This window comes from Coffea arabica, chromosome 6c, assembly GCF_036785885.1.
Source record: "Coffea arabica cultivar ET-39 chromosome 6c, Coffea Arabica ET-39 HiFi, whole genome shotgun sequence".
NCBI lineage: Eukaryota > Viridiplantae > Streptophyta > Magnoliopsida > Gentianales > Rubiaceae > Coffea > Coffea arabica.
This window is the reverse complement of record NC_092320.1, coordinates 3,287,914-3,309,278: the sequence shown is the minus strand read 5'-3', so window position 1 is coordinate 3,309,278 and position 21,365 is coordinate 3,287,914. Positions and strand designations below refer to the sequence as shown.

The 21,365-nt window shown below is 38.3% G+C and overlaps 2 protein-coding genes and 1 non-coding gene across 6 annotated transcripts; 1 reads left to right on the top strand and 2 right to left on the bottom strand.

The window, feature by feature from the left end:
• The first annotated feature begins 2,332 nt into the window (after positions 1-2,332).
• On the top strand, positions 2,333-5,357 carry LOC113697208 (uncharacterized). The gene is made up of 3 exons (XM_027216723.2): positions 2,333-3,264; positions 3,860-3,935; positions 4,903-5,357. Exons 1-3 carry the CDS (start codon positions 2,473-2,475, stop codon positions 5,115-5,117), a joined length of 1,083 nt encoding a protein of 360 aa, XP_027072524.1. The 5' UTR covers positions 2,333-2,472; the 3' UTR covers positions 5,118-5,357.
• A 690-nt stretch (positions 5,358-6,047) lies between these two features.
• TRNAY-GUA (transfer RNA tyrosine (anticodon GUA)) lies at positions 6,048-6,136 on the bottom strand. Its single transcript is given in 2 exon segments — positions 6,048-6,083; positions 6,100-6,136. It is a non-coding gene; the product is annotated as a tRNA-Tyr (tRNA).
• A 1,028-nt stretch (positions 6,137-7,164) lies between these two features.
• On the bottom strand, positions 7,165-14,028 carry LOC113695967 (uncharacterized). 4 transcript variants are annotated; one of them, XM_027215217.2, is made up of 6 exons: positions 13,562-14,028; positions 13,078-13,463; positions 11,871-11,959; positions 9,738-11,717; positions 8,470-8,653; positions 7,165-7,896 (listed from the first exon to the last, which is right to left on the bottom strand). In XM_027215217.2, the coding sequence occupies exons 2-6, from the start codon at positions 13,124-13,126 to the stop codon at positions 7,283-7,285; spliced, it is 2,916 nt and encodes a 971-aa protein (XP_027071018.2). In that variant the 5' UTR covers positions 13,127-13,463; positions 13,562-14,028; the 3' UTR covers positions 7,165-7,282. The 4 variants fall into 4 exon arrangements, with proteins under 4 accessions (XP_027071018.2, XP_071908142.1, XP_071908143.1 ...); XM_072052041.1 differs by having other exon boundaries at positions 13,078-13,454; XM_072052042.1 differs by having other exon boundaries at positions 13,801-14,028.
• Positions 14,029-21,365: the final 7,337 nt, after the last annotated feature.

Sequence of the window (21,365 nt, the reverse complement as noted above, 5' to 3'; positions counted from 1 at the left end):
TATATATTTTTCACAGATTGGTTGGTTTTGTACACAGACGATGTTGAATTCGGCAAGTTATATATCATTTTCTCGGATTTACGTGAAAAGGAAATAATCGATAGCTAAGATTTTCTTGGAATGGCTGGAAAAAAAATTCCTGGTTCTTGGTTCTTGCTTTCTTTTCTTAAAAAAAAAAAAAATCGTTATTTCAAGCCGTATCAGAAGAAAGTGGACAGGAGTTTTTTTTTTTTTTTTTTTTTTTTGACAAAGAAGGAGAAAAAAAAAAGGGTGGAGTCTGAAGAAACTGAAGAGTAGAACATGAGGATAGACATTAAAGAAGAGGAAAAGGAAAAGAAGATCGATCTTTTGCCTAAAAGAGGAGAGTGAATTGCACAATGGTCCAAAACTATTATATTATTTCGCTTGAACCCTACAGTTATATCCGGTATATATGCCCGGCATTTTTATTTTTATTTTTATTTTTATTTTTATTTTTTTTGGGGGGAAACAGGAAATATGTGAAGGAAGGAAGGAAGGAAGGAAGGAAGGAAGACGTTGCAAGAAGCGAAGGCGGTGTTGCAGCTCCTAAGAGTTACTATTTATAAAGGGAATCCGCTTTGTAGTGCAGGCCAAAAGATCGAGCACCCAATTCGTTTTCTTTTCGGATTAAAAAGTAAAGAGAGAAATGTTGCCCCCCCCGCGGGGGAATAATTAGCCATGCTGTTTGTGGCCCGCTTTCTGAATCCCATAAAAGTTGCAGAGAACAAAAGGGGGTTCTGACTTCTGAAGAAGGAAAGGCAAGAAAACTTAGAGACGGAATCGTCTTGAGTTCAAGTAGTGGGAGGATAACTGGAGTTTGATGTAAAGCAAAACCCCAACCCACAGGCATCTGATTCCCATCAGCTTTTAAGAGGCGGTCGAAGGAAAATTAAGGCAGAAAAGGTTTTTATTTATTTATGTAATTTTTTGGTTGCAAGTGTAAAAGAAAAGGAATGGACCGACCGACCGACCGACAAAATCACGCAAGCCAATAATAACGCATGCGCAGGTAAAACATGAGACGAGGTTCGGTTCATTTGCAACGTTTTTCTTTCTCTTCAAGCTTCATTCATTCATTTCATTGGTGGGATTTGGAAGACAGCAGCAGCAGCATTGAAAACACACTTTTATGCGTCTGTCCTTTGGACGTAGCAGGAGTAGTAGTGGTATTACTACCAGCTAGAGCTAACCGTTGCGCTGTCTGTCTGGTGATGCTCAGTTGCTGTCTCATGATGGCCCATGCAGTGAGTCTTAAAATCTGTAGGACTGGGGATGCTGTACTCAAGTCAGAGAAAATTTTGATTGGAACTTGGAACGGCCATATACATAGACAGATATATATATATATATATATATATATATATATATATATATAGAGTACAGTTGTTTTTTTTCATTTTTTTTAAATATAAAGAGTATTCCAGTTTTATCAGACTAATCTTCCTGCGTCTGTACACCCCACCCGCAAGGATACACAAATGATAGAAAGATTGCTTAACTAGACCACATGAGGCGCACCCCACCCCCGAGGATACACAAGTGATAGAAAGATTGCTTAACTAGACCACACGAATTCGGGACCTAACTAGACTACCCAAAACTATCCCAAAGGGCTCACGGCACAGTTGTTAAGGTTGCTTAATAGTAAGTAGTACATAGAAATTTGTGACGAGGCCAAAGCCAAAGGCATAGTTGTTTGTTAATTGTTACTTGGTAGGAGGGGAACGGCCCCTGAATCTTTGCAGGGAGAGTGTCGTCTCCTCGACCACCACCGGGATCAATTGGGTTTTGCACTAACTTACCAATGGCGATTGATTAACAAACGTAGAATCCATCCTACTATTCCTTCCCAGGTTAGCGGCGCATGTGAATGTGGAGGAGTACATTTACATTTATCTTGAAAATGTCATGCAGCGACTGGAGCTCTTGATGTTTTCGGCATCGCCTTTAACCCTAAAAATTGTACGTAATTGGTAAATTTTACTACCACATGGAATTGGAAGGGAAGAATCTGAGGGTGGTCCTGCTCCCTCACTATTCTCTTTTTTAATGGATTGGATACATGCATGTGTTGATAAGGGTAAACAGTAGCAGTACAATCAAATTCCAACTCCTTCATTTATTAATTTGATGAAGAGCCGAAGAGGTGCTGCTGCTGCTGCTGTAGTCCTGTTGTCCTCATTTCTTCCACTTCCTACAATATATCACTGCCTCTCTCTCTATCTATCCTCATTTGTTCCACCACTTCTTCAGCCTAATTAAGAGAGTCCTTGATGATGAAGCAACAAATAATGAGCATCTTTGCCTACTCTTTCTTTTTATCTCTGTCAGTCTCAGCCTCTCTTCAAAAGTTGAAACCCAGATTCCCATACCAATAATTATCCATCCATCGACAACAACTCCTCTCCATCCTCACTTTTTTTAATACTACTACAGCTTACTAAATAAAAGATGAAAGGAATTGATATATTCTGCGCATCCCAAGCTGCAACTTCCATTTCCTGCCTGAGCATGGACGATCCCTCCTCCTCATCCACAATTCATCTCGGCGGCAGCGGCCGAGCAATCGATCGTTATAATCCAATCATCAGAGATCCTAGAAGATTTGGCGGCGGCAGCAGCAGCAGCAGAGCTCTCCCTCATGTCCCTTCTTGCTCTTCTCAGACGCCCATCAACCCTAAGCCCTCATCCCATTCCCACCAACAAACTCCTTACCCTCATCATCATCATCATCAAAACAACAATGGCACTATGAGTGCCATGAGCAGCTCCTCAAAGCCAAGAAACGAAAAATCCCACGGCAAGAGCACTAATACAAAGAAGAAGTTCAAGATGAACAACAGCAACAGGAGCAGCTCCGCAGAGTTAAGGCCGCCATCTCCAAATGATGAGGAAAAGAAAAAGAGCAGCGGCTCCATCAAACCTGCTTCTGTCCACGAGCCCAGTGATTTTCGTAGTAGTACTAGTAGTTTTGGAAATCGGAAAAGCTGGAGTTGCAGTTCCACTAAGGCTGCAGCAGGTGACTTTATCAGCCCACCTGGCTCCTCCCGGTACTTGTTGAGTGATCAGGCTGCTTTCTTCAACCTCATTACGGAAGATTTTGATCCTCTCATCAAATTGCTGCCCCCAGTGGTGGAAGCGGAACCTCCCCCCGTTAATCATTCCAAGCCCAGTAATAGTGATGATAATAATAGCAAGGCCCTGCAAAAAGATGACCAATCCAAGTCTCGCTCCACAGACCAGGTTCCTCCTCCTCCCCCCAATCCACAGTCTCCTTTGCTCTATACTTTCTGTACTAGTAGTACCAGTTTAGTGCATGTTTTGACTGCTGCTGTCTGTTAAATCCTTAGTAATTCATCACATCCATGTAGAGTTCATTCATTACTAGGAACAAATATTACTACTGGCATGCTATTGGAAGAAGCAAAAATTTTGCCGAATTAGAACAAAGAAGGCTTCCTTATTATCGGGTATAAAACCAGAAATTTTAATTTACATATAGACTTGTATATGAATCAGCTAGCATAAAAAATTTTAAGAATTTTTGCGGGGTAAATAGCAAAAGATACTACATAAGAACTTTTTTAAAACTTTTAAAATGTCACGAGGAAAAAACATAAATATTTAGAACTTGGGGGGCGCCCTTGGTTATTATTATACTTGTAAATACACTACTAGTATTAGTACATCGAAAAGAAATGGCAAGGAACCTGTGTGCGTGGGTTGGGGGTGGTCCTCTTATTAAACTCCTTACTATGGATTGGTACTGAGAAGTCAGTACTGATCTGGGGTTGTGTGGGGCACTGATCTGTAAATGCATTTTGTTTGCAAATTGCAGGTGGTAGTTCTTAGAGTTTCGCTGCATTGCAGAGGATGCGAGAGAAAAATGAGGAAACATATCTCCAGAATGGAAGGTACACGTACATACATATATATATATATATATATATATATATATATATATATATATATATATACGTAATTATCCCTTTTTTTTTTGTGGGTTCAATTTCTCTCTCTCTTTTTTTCCAGTTTTCATTTCATGGTTCTTTTTTAATTCGCAACCAAAGATGAGCCAAAATTAAAAAAAAAAAACACACACACACAAACACAAAAAGAAAAAAAGAAAAAAGGGGTCACTCAAATATTGAACTTAAAACCTTTTGATCATCTTCACAATAATGACTGATCAACTGGCTGGCTGGCTGTTGGGTGGTTACTTGGTCTCTGTCTTGATTTATGAATCATTAGATGTGCATGTTTATGTGGTCACCACTTGCCCCCTGACCAACTACTACCCAACAACATGTTGTTGTTGTTGTTCTTCTTCACGGGCTTCAATTTGCCTAAAGGCCAACAGTTCCAGAAATCATTACATCCGAATTCAGTCAAATTCCACTCGGGCATAAAAGGCCATATTGTTATATGCACCGAGTATTTTGTTCAAGATTACGCGAAAGTTACAGTTGATGAAATCAGTAAACAACAGCCATGACTTGGGAAAGTGAGAGTTTAGGATGGAGGAGCATTTTGATTTAGCATCTTCTATCTTTTTGTTTTTGTTCATTTCATTTCATTCCCTTCTTACTTTTTCGTGGTGGTGTCTATTCTGTCCAATTTTCATGCACGCCAAGCAAACTGAGGAGCAAAGATCAAATTAACAATCCAAAAGACAGGACAATTAGGCCTAACATAATTAAACTGATTTTACTTGCACTCGGGCTTGAGGTTCCAAAATCATATTTGAGGAGCTCCTTGACCAAAGGCCCAAAATTGTAGAACTAGCAAGTTGTGGTGTAGTCCTCACGGAGTTGTTCTTTCTTTTATTTATCTATCTTCGAAGACGTGACATGAACAGGAATTTGGTGGCTGCCGTAACAGGGGTATCGTCTTTCAACATAGACTTTGCGGCGAAAAAGGTGACTGTGGTCGGAAACGTGACGCCATTGGAAGTCCTGAATAGTGTTTCAAAGGTGAAAAATGCTCAATTATGGACCCCTGCAGCTGCAGCTGCAGCTGCAACTGCTGTGCCGTCTTTCAGTCACACTAACTCGTCGGAGATCAACAGAAATAGCCAGACTACTCTCCTTTCGTGATGAATCAGCCACTTCTCTTTCGTAGTATTCCGTGTCTATCATGAGACGAAATATATTCAGGCGGCAGGCATGACGACGGTGGTGTTAAAAGTTAGAACTAGTCTCTTCATGCGTAATCTGCAATGTCTAGAATATATGGCAGGATTGAGGGTTTGAGACTGTATATTCCGATTTTATTAGATTTGCTTTATTTACTAGCTGGTATAAGAATGACATATGCAGAATGGATTTTAATTTCAAGTAACTATGACCACAAAAACGATAAATTATGTTGATTGAGATGATGCTCCTTCCGTCTCATAATTACAGTTCTTGGGGGAAACCAACTTATGTAGAGAGTGTGCCATTATGGTAATGTGGGATGAAACTACAATACTTAGATTTTAAAATTTTAGATTTCAGTAGTATGTGAAATGTCTACCTTTTGAATGGCAAAATAGGGTTAATTATTTCAACAAAAAGTCATTACTGGAGTTGAAAAAAAACAAACAATTGGGAATTCTGGGATATTGGGTGTTAATACACACTTAGTAGCAGGTGCTCTACAGTCCTAGTTAAGTAGTCCCACATCGGTTCTGGGAGAGGTTTGGGTTGGGTAGTTAAGTCCCCGAGTTGCCTTCAAGAGTTGCCGGCTTTTGAAAGTTAATCTGGGATTAGAGTTAATTATTTCAACAAAAAGTCATTACTGGAGTTGAAAAAAGAATGGCAAAATAGGGAAATTAATAAAATATTATGTTAATTTTTAAAATATGACTTGTATTAGGATATCCAAAAAAAGAAACATAACGTTAACAATAAGATGAAAAGAGTAATTGGCTACCATACCATACCATAAAAATAGAGAAAGATTTGGAATGGCCAAAACAAGAAGCACAACTAGAAACAAAAGCGTGGTTTTTTGCTCAAAAATTGAAAAAAAATTAGAAAACTTCCGACCTGCCGGATTCGAACCAGCGACCTAAGGATGGCTTTGGATGTACCACTACAGTCCTCCGCTCTACCAACTGAGCTAAGGTCGGCCTGTGTCGTATGATTGACATCTCATTTTATAATATTAGCAATAGCAATAGAGATCCAACAGCTTTAGTGAAATGTTACCATAACCTTTTTCGTACAATAATAATTGCAGGAAATATTATTCAAAATTCAAAACAAGGTTTATCTATGATGGAATGAATGATATAGATTATTAGATGTTAATACCATTCACCAGGGATCCAAATGCCAAAAAAACCTTTTTTTACTTAATTACAGCAGGGGACATTGGCCGGTGTGCCAGACACACTATCAAAGGCAAATCGTATTAGCAACTTCACACACCCTTTGTCTATACAAAAATCAGTGCTTTGTTATCATATTAAAGTGTAGCAAAACAGATTTTTCTCTGAGAAAATTACAAGAACATAATGTTTGATTACGAGAATTTGTGCATTATAGTAATAAAGTCCTGCAACAACACAGATTATACTTAGTGGAAGCATGTTGCAAACTGGAAAATAAAGTACACTTCAAAGGAAATGACGGTCAGAGGAGAACAGGAAATGGCTCCGCAATTAAAAGCTCAAAGCTTCCTTAGGCTCCCTTCCCTCCATAGATTAGGATAGAATATGTTATACCGTTGCTGAAAAAAAAAAAAAAAAAAGCTCAAAGCTTAAACAGACCCTGACCCTGAAACCCTATGTGTTTGAATTTAACAACTGGATTGCAGTAATGAATCCGCAGATACTCAGATAAGCATTCCAACCAAGTGGATGCCGCCTCGGCTCTCATGCATCGTGAATCCGACCAAATATGAGCACGCACTAACTTCCTCATTCTAGTTCGGAAACTAGTGCACCAAATGCGGACAGAATACCGAGGCCACACTTGGCAAGTAATACGAGAACGATGTTGTGCAAAGGATTGCCATTTGAGACACACCGCAGCCGGCCTTGAAAGAGAGAGTTTGCGGCATGCGAAGGACTGCTGTACTTACTTTTTGAGTCAAAAAGGTTCAGGCACAGATGCAGGTGCCCCCAATAACGGACTACCACTATAACAAAATTGATTGTAAAGATCTTATGTAACGTCTTTTTAAAATTATTAACATTCTGCTAAACAAAATATTCCACCTATGTCATCTGTCTTTGTAGCTGTCAAACTAGACGAGTTTTGCTTCAAAAACTCTACAGGGCTAAAACCTCTCCTATTAGGTCATCTATCAACAGTTTCTCAATTTCCTTGCCGATCATATCAATATCATCTCTGAATCCTAACCAATTCATCTCCCTGTCCAGCCTATTTTCTGGTCCATCTCCTTTCACATTATGCTCTCGGTTAGCTAGCAACTTAATTAAATAATCTTTGACCCCACGCGTTTGCCATTTTGATGCTCCAATAATTTTTGGCTGCACCCTAGGACGTTGGTCCGCAAGCTTCTGGAAAATCTCAAGAAGTGCAGAATTGATGCGGTCAAACAATAGCCTCCTTTCAAACTTCAGATCGCTTGTCTTTCCACCATACTTCTTCTCAAGATTGGTGAACACCCAGGGACCTAGAGGGCACTCGGGAGAATGCCATGACGCAAAGGATGTGTCAGAGTCAAACTCCTCAAGGCCAGAGTAGAGAAGTGTGTCAACTATGTATGAAGACTCCCAACTGTCACCTCCAACAAAGTTTTTCTCTTCATATTCCACTGTTGGTTGCTGCAGCATGGCACCCTTTTCGCTTGGGCTAACCACAGCTGCACCACCATAACTGCCTGATTCGATCTTGAGGAGCTGCAGCTGCATTCGGAGTTCTAGCAAAAATAGCAAAAAAGAGAAATTAAAAATGGAAAAGCAATTAATATTATCAATAAACCACAACTGCATGACGTATGATGCCAGTTATTTTTGTGCTTTTTATCATTGCATTTTATCACAAAAGAAGCTGAAAAATCCTTTTGATTTGTAGACTAGCCTGGATTTGCTTTTCTGAAGCAGATTTTGGACCAAAGAACCTCATTAAGTTTTTTCAAACAGCTGTACCAATGACACAAGAAAAAACCAACACAATATGTTGATCTATTTAAATGATGCAGGGTCTTATGTTTATGAGACTACAGGAATAGCCTGACTGGATGCTACTCTGAAAGGATGGACAAGATTACGATCAAAAACCTTTGACTGCAAACTTTACAGGTTAAGACAGACGAGAACTGAATTTGAGAACAAAAAACAAGTAGCCATGGCCAACAGATGACTCTGCCATGACTTTTAAATAAGGAAGGGAGACAAATGTAACAAACTTTTGCTAACAATTAAAAACGATATGGAGTGACTCATTGATTGTCGATAAGACACAAAACATAGTTTCAGAAACATCTAATTACCATTGAGTTGAGCATTGACAGTCTCAAAGCAGTCTGAGCTAGATGACAAATCCTCCGCAAAAGAAACCTCCAAAACTGAAACTGGACTAAGATGATCAGCCTCCTTGGAGCTCTCTGAAGATTCTGGTTCAGGTCCAAGGCACTTCAAGGAGGAGGTTCGTTCAGATTGGCCCAGCACTGATTCCTGAAACAACATTAAATATCAGGAGAGTTTCTTCTGCACATGCAGTATCCTTTAATTTATGGAACACAATAAGTAAATACAAAAATGTGATTTCTACGAAAAGACCCTTTAAAGAAGTGAATGTATCATCGTCTTCAAACTCGTCCAAAGAGAAGGTATCAGTAAAGGTAGATTTTAGAATCATTCTCAGCTTTAAAATAAGCTAAAAGTGGGAGTAAAATCCCAAAGAGAACACCAAAGTTGAAAAGAATTCGTGTATAGTTCTTAATGCATTTGACTTTCAAATTAATACTACCAAGGAAATATAGAGAACTGGAGAAGCTTGATCCAGTTCATAAACTCCAAGATACCACCTATTATCACAAGAAAAGGTGTGCTTATATTTAATTACCCAAAGGGGAAAAAGAAGACTTTTATTTAAGTAGAAAATGCATGAAAAGCTACTGATTCAAATGTTAAACAACCATGTTTTTCATCCATAGATGCAATGATTAACCTTCTTTGTTAGTCTTCAAATGCAAGGAAAATAGTAATTGAGAGGAGCACATTTATGAAATCGAGACAATGCAAAATGAAACCACAAATTAAAAATATCATTTGCCAATGTATTTAAGTCAGAAAAATTTTTTTAATGACTCCGATTTCCATGTAATGAATATTCACAAGGTTCGTTGCAGATTTTCTCATTAGCAGATTTTCTCAGTCACATGGGTATTTACGCTCCCTTTTTGCCAGGGGCTAAGCATGTTTTTCGACCAATTACCACCAACCAACAGTGAGGGCATCAAGACAGCCAGCAACACATGAATTATGTAATCATCTGCAGTTTACTATGCACCAGTCAGAGATGAACAATCCATTGCAAATAAAAAGGAACCAAATATTTTCGGGAAATAGAAGTGGAATAATCTATTTGCCTCACATTTCCAACAAATGCAGTTATTTATGGAAGTAAAATAATAAAAGATTAGCAACTAGGGCAATGCAGTTTACATCTTGCAGGCAACATAGAAAGTGTGCCAATATGGTATAGCATTTAAAATAAGGAACTCAAGGAAATTGATTAGAAAGCTATCATGCAGACCTGTAGATTTGCATCTTCTTGGTCACAAGCAGCAGAATCATCATTTTCTTTTGTAAAATCACTAGGCTCAGGTTGCACATTGAGAGAGGAGTCCAAGGAGGACAAGCTTAAGCTCCCAGGTTTTGTATTTGTCAGTTCATCACCGACAAATTTTCTAAGGGAATCAGCAGTATCAGGTGTCTGGCAATGTATCAAGTGTTTTTCATAGGGATCCTCTTTACAAGCACCGATGTCTGATTGAATCAGGTTGGAACTCAAATTTGGTGACAAGCCACTGTCATTACCTTTGCTATAACAGGCGAGAGATGTCCTAATACTTGATTGAACATCTTTGGCTGAGGTTTTGTCCTTTTTACTAGGATTTCTCTTCCTTTCTTTAATTCTATCCCTGTATAGTTTCTCGTTTTTTACCGTATCACTCAAAAGAGGTTCATGCCTTCCATTTGTTCTATATATTCTGCTTGCAACTGGGGAAGGAGGAAGAGATCTTGATCTAGACGAATGTCTGATGCATCCATCATTCCAACCATCCCTACTGCTGATACCTAAAGGACCACCCCAGCCAGAACTATCACTACTGCCAGCAAATCCTTCACTGGCTCCATCCAGACAGATTGCAGCATTAAACTCCTGCACAGTTTCCCTCTCGGGTACAGCAAGCATTTCACCTAGTGTGCTACCCTTAGCAATTGGCGCAAAACTACGAGACTTGTGAGTCATCTTCCACCTCTCGGACAATCTCTTTTTCGCTTCTCTACTTACCATGGATTCATATGGACCAGATGGTGAATATTTGATCCTGTCATTGGCATCAAACGAATTTCTGGAAGACAGAGTCACCACCTCTGAAGCACTGGAAGAGTCACTTTCATACGCATCATATGAACTCTCATCTCCCGCATATCCTCTAAGTCCACCTGACAATTTAAAATGCTCTGCCATTTGTCTTGTGATATCCTTGGCAATCTTTCTATCTTCCCTTGACTTAGTGTTCAAGAAGCTTGCTTCACTGGAGGAATTTTTCCTTTTGCATGACAACATTTCCTCAGAATAAGAACCCCTAGGTTGTAAATGATTCTTCAATGATGCCATATGAGTGCATGAGGACTCCGGTGAGGAAACAGATGTAACAGCATTAGCCCTCTTTATTAAGTTTGGCTTCAAAACAACAATTCTCGTTGGAAGTATCTCTGTCTCATTCTTGACATTTAACTGACTCTTTTCGGTCTTACAAGAATGGTATGGACCATGATGGTTGTGCGACTGAAGTAGAAGACCATCCTCACGTTTCTGGCGAGAACTAGTGTCACGTTTACACAATCCATCTCTAGCTGATTTCCAGATTTTGCCCTTGCATTCATACTCAGCAGAACTCAATAGCTCCAAGGATGCCACAGGACCATACAAAGAGCTGTAAGGGTCGATTTTCATATCATGCAACTGCTTTAAGTGCATCGGATGTGGCTGCTCAAGATATTTCAGCAGCAAGTCCTTGCTTGAGTCAAGGATCTCAAGGGTATCATCAAACTGTTTAGAAAGCTGAAGCTTTTCATTATTTGAACAATGTTTTGCATCCATAAACTTCTGTTGTTTGTGTGCTATCTCAGGCATGGTAAACCTGGAATTCGCACTCCATCTCGATGAATAGCGGTGATTTGTGACATGTGATGCTTCCATATCTTCATACACATCTTTGAAATCTTGCTGATCAACTGGGCTCATCTTACTTGATCGACTCTCATGTGGTTGCTCATTCTGATTGATGCCTACTGAGGCATTCCGCTGTTGATGCTTCTCCGACAACCTTTTTTGTTGTTTATACTGCGGGGATGGCAGTCCATCAAGACCCATCAATCTTGCGATGACATTAGGTGACCGTCTCCTGTTTTCGCTTTCCTTTGCCATTTCTTCTGCCAGTAGCTTCTTTATTGGTGCGCCACTACCTCGTTTGAAAGAGTTCTGTCCAGACTCAAGTGTCGACTGAAATTACCAAGTTTAAATGCTTTTATGTGTTAAGAAATAATATGTAAGAAACCCATAGTTAATGTATCTAACACTACAATACGTATATCCAATGATCACAATCTGGGAAAGTAAGTTAAGTTGAGCATGTTGTCATAATTTGTTGCTCACCGAATCTTCCTTAGTGATTTCACCACTACGCAAACGAGAATTGGCAATGGGTTTTGGAACAGCTTTGTGTCTGTGAACCTGATAATTTCCTGGATATGAATTAAAACAATATCAAAACTGACATACATGCAAACTTTATAGCACATACAGAAGATAGTCCTTCTTTAGAACTTTCTTCTTTTCTTTTCAAGAACAAGAGCAAAGAAGTAATGTACACTCCGATGTAAGTAAAACAATCAGGGAATGCAGATCAATAGATCGAGAATAAGAAAACATGACAATAGAAAGAAGAATTGAATGGGTAAGAAAGAAATTTAAAGTATAAAACACAAAAAGTAGGTGGCAATGAATGTGTAGGAGACAAAGGCCCAGCAATCATAACTCATTATAACCATAGAATTTCATAAAGAACAGAGCAAAATTATGCCGAGACCACTACAGAAAAACTCCTACTTCACAAGCAAGACTAGCTTCAAAAAAGCACGAGCAGAGGCAATTCTCACCCCAACCTCTTTTTATGAACTCTAGTCCCCAAAATTTTGAGAAAGGGAGGACGTAGAAGGCAAATATGTAACAAGACAACCTTTTAAAAATTAGTGATGGAGATTTTGCTGACGAACTTTCATACATTGACACCTCGAATCACAAAAAATCAACAAAATTTAATGGAAAAAAAAATTTGTTGAGGGAGCGAAAAAACGGAAATAGAAAAAAGATGCACTGTTATAACCTTACGGGAAAACCTGGAGTACGAAAATTGTATTTAAGAAATTAAAATTTAAAAAAAAAAAGTCTGAACAAAAAAATTTTGAGAAAATTGAATCACTTTTACGTCAGAATTTGTGTAGTTCAACTCATCTTCATCGGGCTTTTTTCCAACCACAGCTCGGTGTTTTTGAATTTGATTGAAAACAAGTTGTGCTGCTCATTCTTTTTCAAATTATCTGTCAATTTGAAGCATACTAATTGAAAAAAGAGAGAGAAAAAATCAACACTTTGAAACATATATGCCCGCTTTCTTTCCTTTATGAGCCTTTTTAACTCCAAACAAGATTGAGATGATCACACATTGAAGAGTGTGTGTGTGTTTACCTCTTTTTTGTGTTTTCTTAAACAAAAAAAATGGGTGCCTATGTCTTTTTAATAAGTATACATTTTATCTACATGAATATCAAACGTAGACTTTAGAGAGAGAGCGAGAATAAACCTTGAATAGCTGTAGCACTTTTGGACCTCTTATGTCGAGTTGTCTCCATTTTCAAAATGCAAGCCACAGACAAAAAAGAAAGAAAGGGAGACAAGAAGAAAATAAAAGGAAAGAGGGAAAAAAGAGAGAGAGAAGAAAGAAAAGAAAGACGGAAGATTCCGACAAGAGAAATCTTAGATCGGAAATCTCGGAAAAAAGCACGAGAGCACCGCCTCGAAATCCATCACCGTAGTCGTCGTCATCATCAACACCAACAGTTGCCACCGCAAGGAGGACGAGCAGCAGCAAGCCCAACCTTAAACCCTAGCTATCCAGCTGTATGCTAGCAGTGGCTTTTCCTTGAACATAACGGCTGCTTTTTTTCAAAATTCAAACACCTACACAAGCTAAAACGCGCAGATGATTAGCCTCTCCCCTCTCTCACTAATCTTCATTTTTGAGAGAGAAACCAGAGCAAAGAACACACACACACACATATACATACAGTTAGAGAGAGAAAGATAGAGAGATGACTCGCTTTGGAAGAATGAGAGGGCAAAGGTGAGGGGACGGCATTAATGAGAGCCGCGGTCCCCCTCTCAATTCAGCCACCCAACAACTTGTGTTTTGTTGTTGATGATGATCGGTATCCTCTCTCTTTTCTTTTCTTTTCTTTTTTTTTTTTTCCCTTCAGTGTAGTTAGTAGCAGTAGTTAGTTGTGCTGGAAGGGGAAAACATCTATACCTACACCAACAACAGCAGCAGTAGTAGTGTGCATCGCATCTGTGTTTGTTGGGGGCGTTTCTGGTACTTGGGGGGCGGTGGGGTGGAGGAAAATGGGGGGAGTGGTGTGGTGTTTATTTGAATTGGAGTTTGAAAATGGCAAATTCCGGGGGGTGGCGAGGGAAAATGGGTTGGAAGCCTTCTTCTGTTCTGTGATGAGAGGGCTCCGACTCACGAGTACTGAAATGAAAATATTGGACGGCCTAACGGGCCACGGCTGCCCCTATATCGGCGGGTGCTGTGGTGGGGACCATTAAAAGACTGGGAAAAAAAAAAAACTAGGGGAGTGCCCTCTGTCAAGTTGGAGGGTTTGGGCTGTGCCACGTAATGTCCTGCTCTATTTCTCTTTGGGATTTGAGTATCTTAAAGTCCAAAGTTTTTTTTTTTTGGTGGAACTTAAACGCCAATGTTTGGACATGGGAGGATTGGGGACAGTTCTCAAGTGAAAATATCAAATTTGCATAAAGATTTTCGTTGCAAGATTGGTACTAACATTTTTAATATGGTAGTAGTAGTAGTTGAATTTATAAAGCTTTACAATTTCACTTTATATTATTTCTTTTTTATCCTCACAATTCAGTTTCACTTTATATTTCTTTTTTAACCCTCTAATTAACCGTTTAATTATTGCGTATGTCATATAAATGCCACTCTTAATATCATACAGAAACTAATATACTATCACATTTATTGCCTCGCCTTAACTTTTTTTTTTTTTCCTCTTGACCTTCTACCTCTTCTCACACTTTTTCCACCTTCAACTGTCACACATAGATTCAAGATTCGAACTCTAAACCAAACAGTTGAAAGATCTCTAAGAACTCTTTCGTTTATCATTGACTCAATTTCGATGGTTCTTTCGAACTCTAAACCAAATGGTTGAAAGAACTTCAAGAGTTCTCTTTTGATAATTGAGTTAATCCCGTGGTCTCTCGACTTAACTATTACTCCCACGCTACTGTAAATGAATAATCCTAAACTTTTGCCTCCATCTCCTCCGAACAGTTTGAAGTTTTATACACCTTCCAAAATGTTATTAGCTTCCCTGTGTTTTCTTCTAATAAGAAGAAGACATGACAAAAAATTTTTGGTCGAAGCTGTCGAGTACCGTAAAGACAATTGGAGCGAATGAAGAAGTCCTCCTGTTACTAATTAATTGTTTGTCCCGCTCAAGTGTGGTCAAACCCTGGCCAGGAACAAATAAAAGGACGCGCCTCCTTTCTAAAAGATAATCCCGTGAAAGACAAATTTTAGCCATGAGATTTCGGTTTGTTAAAGGAAAAGGCCAAAAAAAAAAAAAAAAATTTTTTTTTTTAAGATGACCAAAGATTATTTTCCCCGCTTTTGGCAAAAGATCTAGCATGTGGATCAAGATCTAGTTTGAATACGATTGATTTTAACTAAAGTATTCAATGCATGCAAAAATCATAGATGAACAAGTTCTAAAAAATCATTTATAAAAAAATCTACTAATCTTCTTCCTCGATAAAGATCAGCCATATCCTCCACTTAGCAAAGTTTACTATAAGTTTGATAGATATGCGAGACTTCCCAGTATGGCTGCTGGAGTTAAGCTCAAGCAGACTTAGTAGAGCAGTTGCTCTAATTATGTACTCCGACATGTGATTAATAAAATGTTACCGTTTTGACCAAAAAAAAAAAAAAAAAAGGATCGCCGAACAAAATGATTTATGAGCTACTCACCCCCCCCCCCCCTACCTTATTTCATCAAGATGCAATCTTTGCTTAAGATTTCACGACGTTTATTGCGTAATAACTATAAAGTTGAGGTATTTTATGGTAACTTGAGTAACTTTCAACATTTGAGCTAGATAAATATTTAAAACTTGTGTTTGGATTGTATTTTTCATGGATTTTTCGTTGAAAAATTACTGTAGCGATTTGATGTATGTGAAGTAAAAAAGTAACAGGGAAATGTGTTCACGGAAAACAAGATCATTTTTCGGTGAAAAAGCTATTCAAACAAGCCCTAGTTAATCGTAATTCGAGACGGACGTACTCATAAGTAGTTCATGCACGAAGATACAAGTGAAGTAGTAAAATCTCCATGAAGTTGCCTAGAGATTTCACAATTCCGAGTAAATCAAAACGTAAAATTAAGTTGTGATGTTTTGGGAGGCTTTAGTTTATGGTAGTAAAATCAACAATGCATGGACAAAGGAAAAACAGAGGTCACAATTTATGATTCTGAAGTCAGCAGAGGAAAAGTAGCTGTGGCAATTTGTCAAGACCCTGTGGTTTGGTGCCTGTATCTAATCGCACCCAAGTATTAGCTCGAGCGGTCAGTTTTCCTTTGTGAGGTATGATAGATTTATCTGAACAATAAGGGTTCGATCCCGTGTTCGAAGTAGAGTGAGGTCTTCTCTCCCGGATTAGAGTAGAATTAGTCGGGTCAAAGGTCTGGATACCCACTCCGTTAGAAAAAAAAAAAAAAAAAAAGTGCCTATGTCTAATCTGGCAGTTGGTACTTTTAAGAAAATAATTGACCGGGTTGCACTCCGTGCATACTTTCAACATTTCTTAATGAGCCTTCGATGTGGAATTTATAGTTAATTATTAGGTTTCGTATGACAATTTGGGACCTTCCATGGGCTTCATTTGGATGACTGTCACCCAAAGTGCTTTTGGAAAAAGTTTGCTGCATGCATTATTTAGTTTACTATATATATATATATATATATATGAGATGAAAAAATTAAAAAAAAAATGCTATGCGAGTTTTCCGTAAATACATCTATTAGAAAATTCTACCATCAAGATGGGACTTAACTCATAATAGAAGTAGGATTAGATACATTTGTTTGAATTGGAAGTTATGCGGGAAAAATTTTTATTGCATCATATATACGTTTTCAATCACTTTTTTTTAAATTATTTTTTAAGTATCTTTTTATCTCAAATATATATATATTTATTTATTATTCTTATCTTATCATCCAACTCATCCCTATCCTATCTCACACACATCACATCGTATTATTAGATTTTTTTTTTCATAAATATGTCTATTAAAAATTCTACCATCGAGATGGAGCTTTACAACTTAATAGTAGTGTTGGCCGTTATTCACGTCTTAATAGAGGTAGGATTAGATAAATGTCGATGCGTTTGAATTGGAAGTTATTTGGGGAAAAAAATTTGCTCCATGATAAATATATTTTTAATCACTTTTTATATTTTTAATACATTTTATCTCATATACATTATTATATCATAAAAAAAATTTCTAAAAATCTGTTTTCAAATAATCTTGTATACAAACAGACAGCGCAATTCCCTGCATTAAAAGGACAGACAAACAAACGGAATGTCATACACGTACAATGAAAAGCACTTTAATTTTTTCTCTTTTTTTTTTTTGGGTTTTTATTAATTATTACTTCTTGGGAGGGGGGAGCTTTGATAAATTGCTTTCAGGAATGGATAACTACGTGCTGTCCATTTTTTATTTTGATGGTGAGTCGGGCCTAATGTAGTATGACAAACATTTGTACTACATTGCTTTGATTAGATTAGATTAGATTAGATGATTGATTATTGTTGCGGGCAATGGTGGTCTCGTTGATACGGACGGACGCGGATCAGAATCTGCAGATGCAAATTTGTCTCTTTTTTTTTTTTTTTTTTTTTCCAGTTGGGGGTGTCCGGGTCTACACCCGACTAGTCCCCCAATCCTGAGAAGAGCGGGCTCCACCGATCCCCAGAAAGATATCCCGACTAGTCCCCCAATCCTGAGAAGAGCGGGCTCCACCGATCCCCAGAAAGATATCCCGGTTACTCAAGCTCAGGGTCGAATCCCAGACCTGTCTCATCTAAAGAGGCTACACAGGCCAGCAGATGCAAATTTGTCCGCTGGCCAATTTTTCGTTTACTCTTGGGTGTGATTTAATTAGTTGTGTGTGTGTGTGTGTGTGTGTTTATTTCCGTTTCAAAAAAAAAAAATTTATATATATATTTGTCCGCTGGCGAGGGCGACATCGTTCCGATTGACTGACGGGTGACCAAAAACCCCTCTCGTAAACTTGAAGGGAAAAACGTGCCATGGACCCTATACAAAATCTATGTGAAATTTCACCTTGCCATTTTCCTACCCCAGTAGCAGTTGGCATTTACTAAGTAGTAGTACTACTAGTATCTGGTTGGTTTTGTCGGTCGCATTCTGAAACAGGACAACTTCTATATATTTTGGATGATTTTATAGCAGTTGAATTATTGTACTGCTGCTGCTACCATTATTGCAAATGGAGCAGCCGGTCTTTACCAGTTCCATTGTTCGAGTTTACCACGTAAAGCCACAATCTTAATTACATAATCAACCTCTAAATCTTGTACTAATACGCCGCCAAAGATTTATACTAACAAAAAATTCTGTTAACTACTACTCGTACATCCTTTTTCCACGCACGCTATCGCTTGTAGAAGCCAAAGGTGAATGCGAGGTTCTGAAATTTCAGCGTCCGATCACGGCAACTAGCAAAAACCAAAATTTTTTGTGGACCCGAAACAAAATGAAAGCCATGCTCGAAACATTCATTTGATTCTGTTGTCTCCACATTTACCGCATAACAAGCAAATGCTACCAGTCTTGTTAGACCTCCCAATGTCCAAATATATTACGGTTTCTTTTCGGCAATTTCTAAAATTGCCCTAACTCCAAATATATATATATATATATATATATATATTTGCAACTTTTTAAGAGTTTTTAGGAAAATATATCGTAATACTTTTTTATGATGTGATGTAAAAAAGTGATTAAAAAATATTTTGAAAAATAAGTATTTACAAAAAAGATGCAAAAAATTTTTTCTTACAAAATAGCTGTCCAAACAAAGACTTGTTTCATGAAGAATCCTCTTTCTTTTCTTATCAATATTCTTCACTTATAAGTTGCCTTTTGCTATGTGCTATTTGTCAGCTGTAGAAAAGTAATTCTGAGATAGCTAGATGAGTGATGCTTTAATTTAACAAGGTACCGATTCTACCATGTCTATCATCTAAGACTGAGTACTATCTTTTACAAACGCTCCTTTTGCCTTGGAATGGTTAATAGAAATGATCTAAGCTTTCAGTTTAGTGCTCGAGCTTTGAACATTTATCAAGATGTGAAACGGATTAATCTCAATCTATTGTGCTAATGATACATTGTAAGATTCGATCCTTTGCTCGTTTGTACACACTTTTTGTCTTGGTAATACAATTCTATTGTATCGTCAAATATATACATATATATGTGCGCGCGCGTGACATCTATCACCTGCTTTCACCGTGCCTCTATGGAAAGAAGGCAGATTAATTAATGTACAGTAGTTGTAGTATAGAAGAGCGAAGCAGATTAATTGGTATTCAAGGTGATGCGACAAGGGCCGGTTGCTTCAGGTCAGGACAAATGCATGGTGCTTTCTTTCTCGACATGGAAGACTTTCTTCTATGGTACTATCCAAAAAAAAAAATTTTTGCGTCATCTCTTTCGCTTTCAGCGGATCTATGGCAAAAATTTCATGCACCAAAACTCGACAAAAAACTTCCAGAACCAATAGAGTAGCAAGTCCAGAAACTATAAAGCCTATTCACCTACAATGTAGCCTCGTTTGTTATTGGTTTTTTGTCCATTAACGTACAGTCAAATTGAGCATGCCTCATCACTATTGATCTTCAAGAGGTAAGAACCCCAAAAAAAAAAGGGGGAAATTGTTTTCGCTGTTTAACCGCATAAATTAACAAAGTTAATGATAAAGCGATTCCCATAATTGAAGCGGTTTTGTAGGCCCCAACCGACAATCATTGCCTTTGGAAGGCCGTGAATGATTAGGTTAGGAGATAGAATAGGCTGTTAAAGTCAAGGCACACCATTTGGAGGGTTAAACACAATGCATAATTGCCGATTATAATAATTTGTTAAGTAAACAATAGGCATGCCAATGTAAAGAATTTCCGAGCTTTTCTATTTCTTAATGGGAAACAGGAAAGACTTTCTGCACTAATAATAATATTCCTACCAGAACGGACCAAGTCTTCATGGCATACAGAAAACAAAAGCAGCAAAAAAAAAAAAGGAAAAGAAATAGTTTGGTTATTTAGACATGCTGGTTTTGGAGCGAGAGTGGAGTCGTATTGCCAACAAATTTTTTTTAAAAAAATAAAAAGTAAAAAAACAAAACATTAATCAAAGTACATAACGTCTGTGAGTTTGTTTGGATTACACCTTATTTAGACACGCATTGACTTACTCGCATCATCAATACATTTTTCAATCATCTTTTTATTTTGCATACATCATATCATAAATTAGCCCAAATAATCTCCTATCCAAAGACACACATTATGTTAATACCGTATATTAATTAAAAAAAAAAAAAAAGCAGAGCGGGCTTAAAGTACATGGCCTCAAAATTTCTAGCACATTAAAGAGCTTGAACTTCAGCAATAGATCGACACCCTTGCTTGTGGGTCAAGATTTAAGGGGGACATATTAATTGCAACGCAAGATGGAAAGATTTAAGAAATGGCTAAAGTGAACGAAGGGTTGATTCGAGCTGGAGTTGTATGCTTTCGAGGGAGATTCCGTCGCTCCTCGTAAAATAGGTCCAAACGCGACGCAGCCCAAGTCTGGATGGGTCATAGGGCATTGAAGATGGAGCAGGCAGCAGCCCTTCGCATCGCACCACCAAATTCAGGCGAGGAATCAGCTTCATTGACGACTGCCCATGTTATTCATTCAATCATTCATTTGCCATAAAAGGAGGACCTCACAATTCCTACAAAAGTTGTTATTATTTCTATAACTCCCAACTCGACGTCCATTCAATACTACTAACCGTCGTGGCAATTCTTCAATCAATAGCAGTGTAACAATCTGTAATCAGCATTGCATAACCACAGCAAATAAGGCACTGTCACCATCTTGAAGGAGGGACAACCCAAGGAAGGAGGGACCCCAAACCATATGCGGCCGTTAGGCAGGAGGGGGCGCTGCGCCCGTTGTTTCTGGAACTGGAAATTTGGGTTAGATGCAATACAACAAACATATCCATCCCGACAAAATATTCCTAACTCAATCGGGTGGGTCTTGCAAAACTGAAGCCTAGAAAGTTGACAAAGCCTTGCGGAGTCATCAGATCACCATTGAAACCCATCCCCCCCCCCCCCAACTCTCTCTCTTCTAACAGGTTAGAGAGAACAGGTTGCACCCACACCCACATCATCCACATCATTTGTAGTTTACAGTTTGCACTTTGCAGCTGAAGTTGGATGCAGGATAAGATGTCGGGTAGCTGGTAGCCTGGCACCCCCAAAAAAAAAATGTATCTAATGTCCACATCAGGATCTCCATCAGAATACGTAATCCTTAGGATTACAAGCTTGAAGTACATTACATCCTAAAACAGGGCTGAGAAATCTTTGGTTGGTGCAGCAAGAAACAGCATATGTAGGGGTATTAGACCGATCATCAATACTTAAACCTCATTCGGCTTGATTGAATCAGTGAGAAAAGCAAGACAAAA

Bases quoted from the DNA above. Each gene is read 5' to 3' on its own strand.
- LOC113697208 (XM_027216723.2), top strand. From the start codon at position 2,473: ATGAAAGGAATTGATATATTCTGCGCATCCCAAGCTGCAACTTCCATT. The intron at 3,265-3,859 runs GTTCCTCCTCCT...TGCAAATTGCAG, and splicing joins AGTCTCGCTCCACAGACCAG to GTGGTAGTTCTTAGAGTTTC. The intron at 3,936-4,902 runs GTACACGTACAT...CTGCCGTAACAG, and splicing joins ACATATCTCCAGAATGGAAG to GGGTATCGTCTTTCAACATA.
- LOC113695967 (XM_027215217.2), bottom strand. From the start codon at position 13,126: ATGGAGACAACTCGACATAAGAGGTCCAAAAGTGCTACAGCTATTCAA. The intron at 11,960-13,077 runs GTTTATTCTCGC...ATTCATATCCAG, and splicing joins AAGTGCTACAGCTATTCAAG to GAAATTATCAGGTTCACAGA. The intron at 11,718-11,870 runs GTGAGCAACAAA...TGGTAATTTCAG, and splicing joins AAATCACTAAGGAAGATTCG to TCGACACTTGAGTCTGGACA.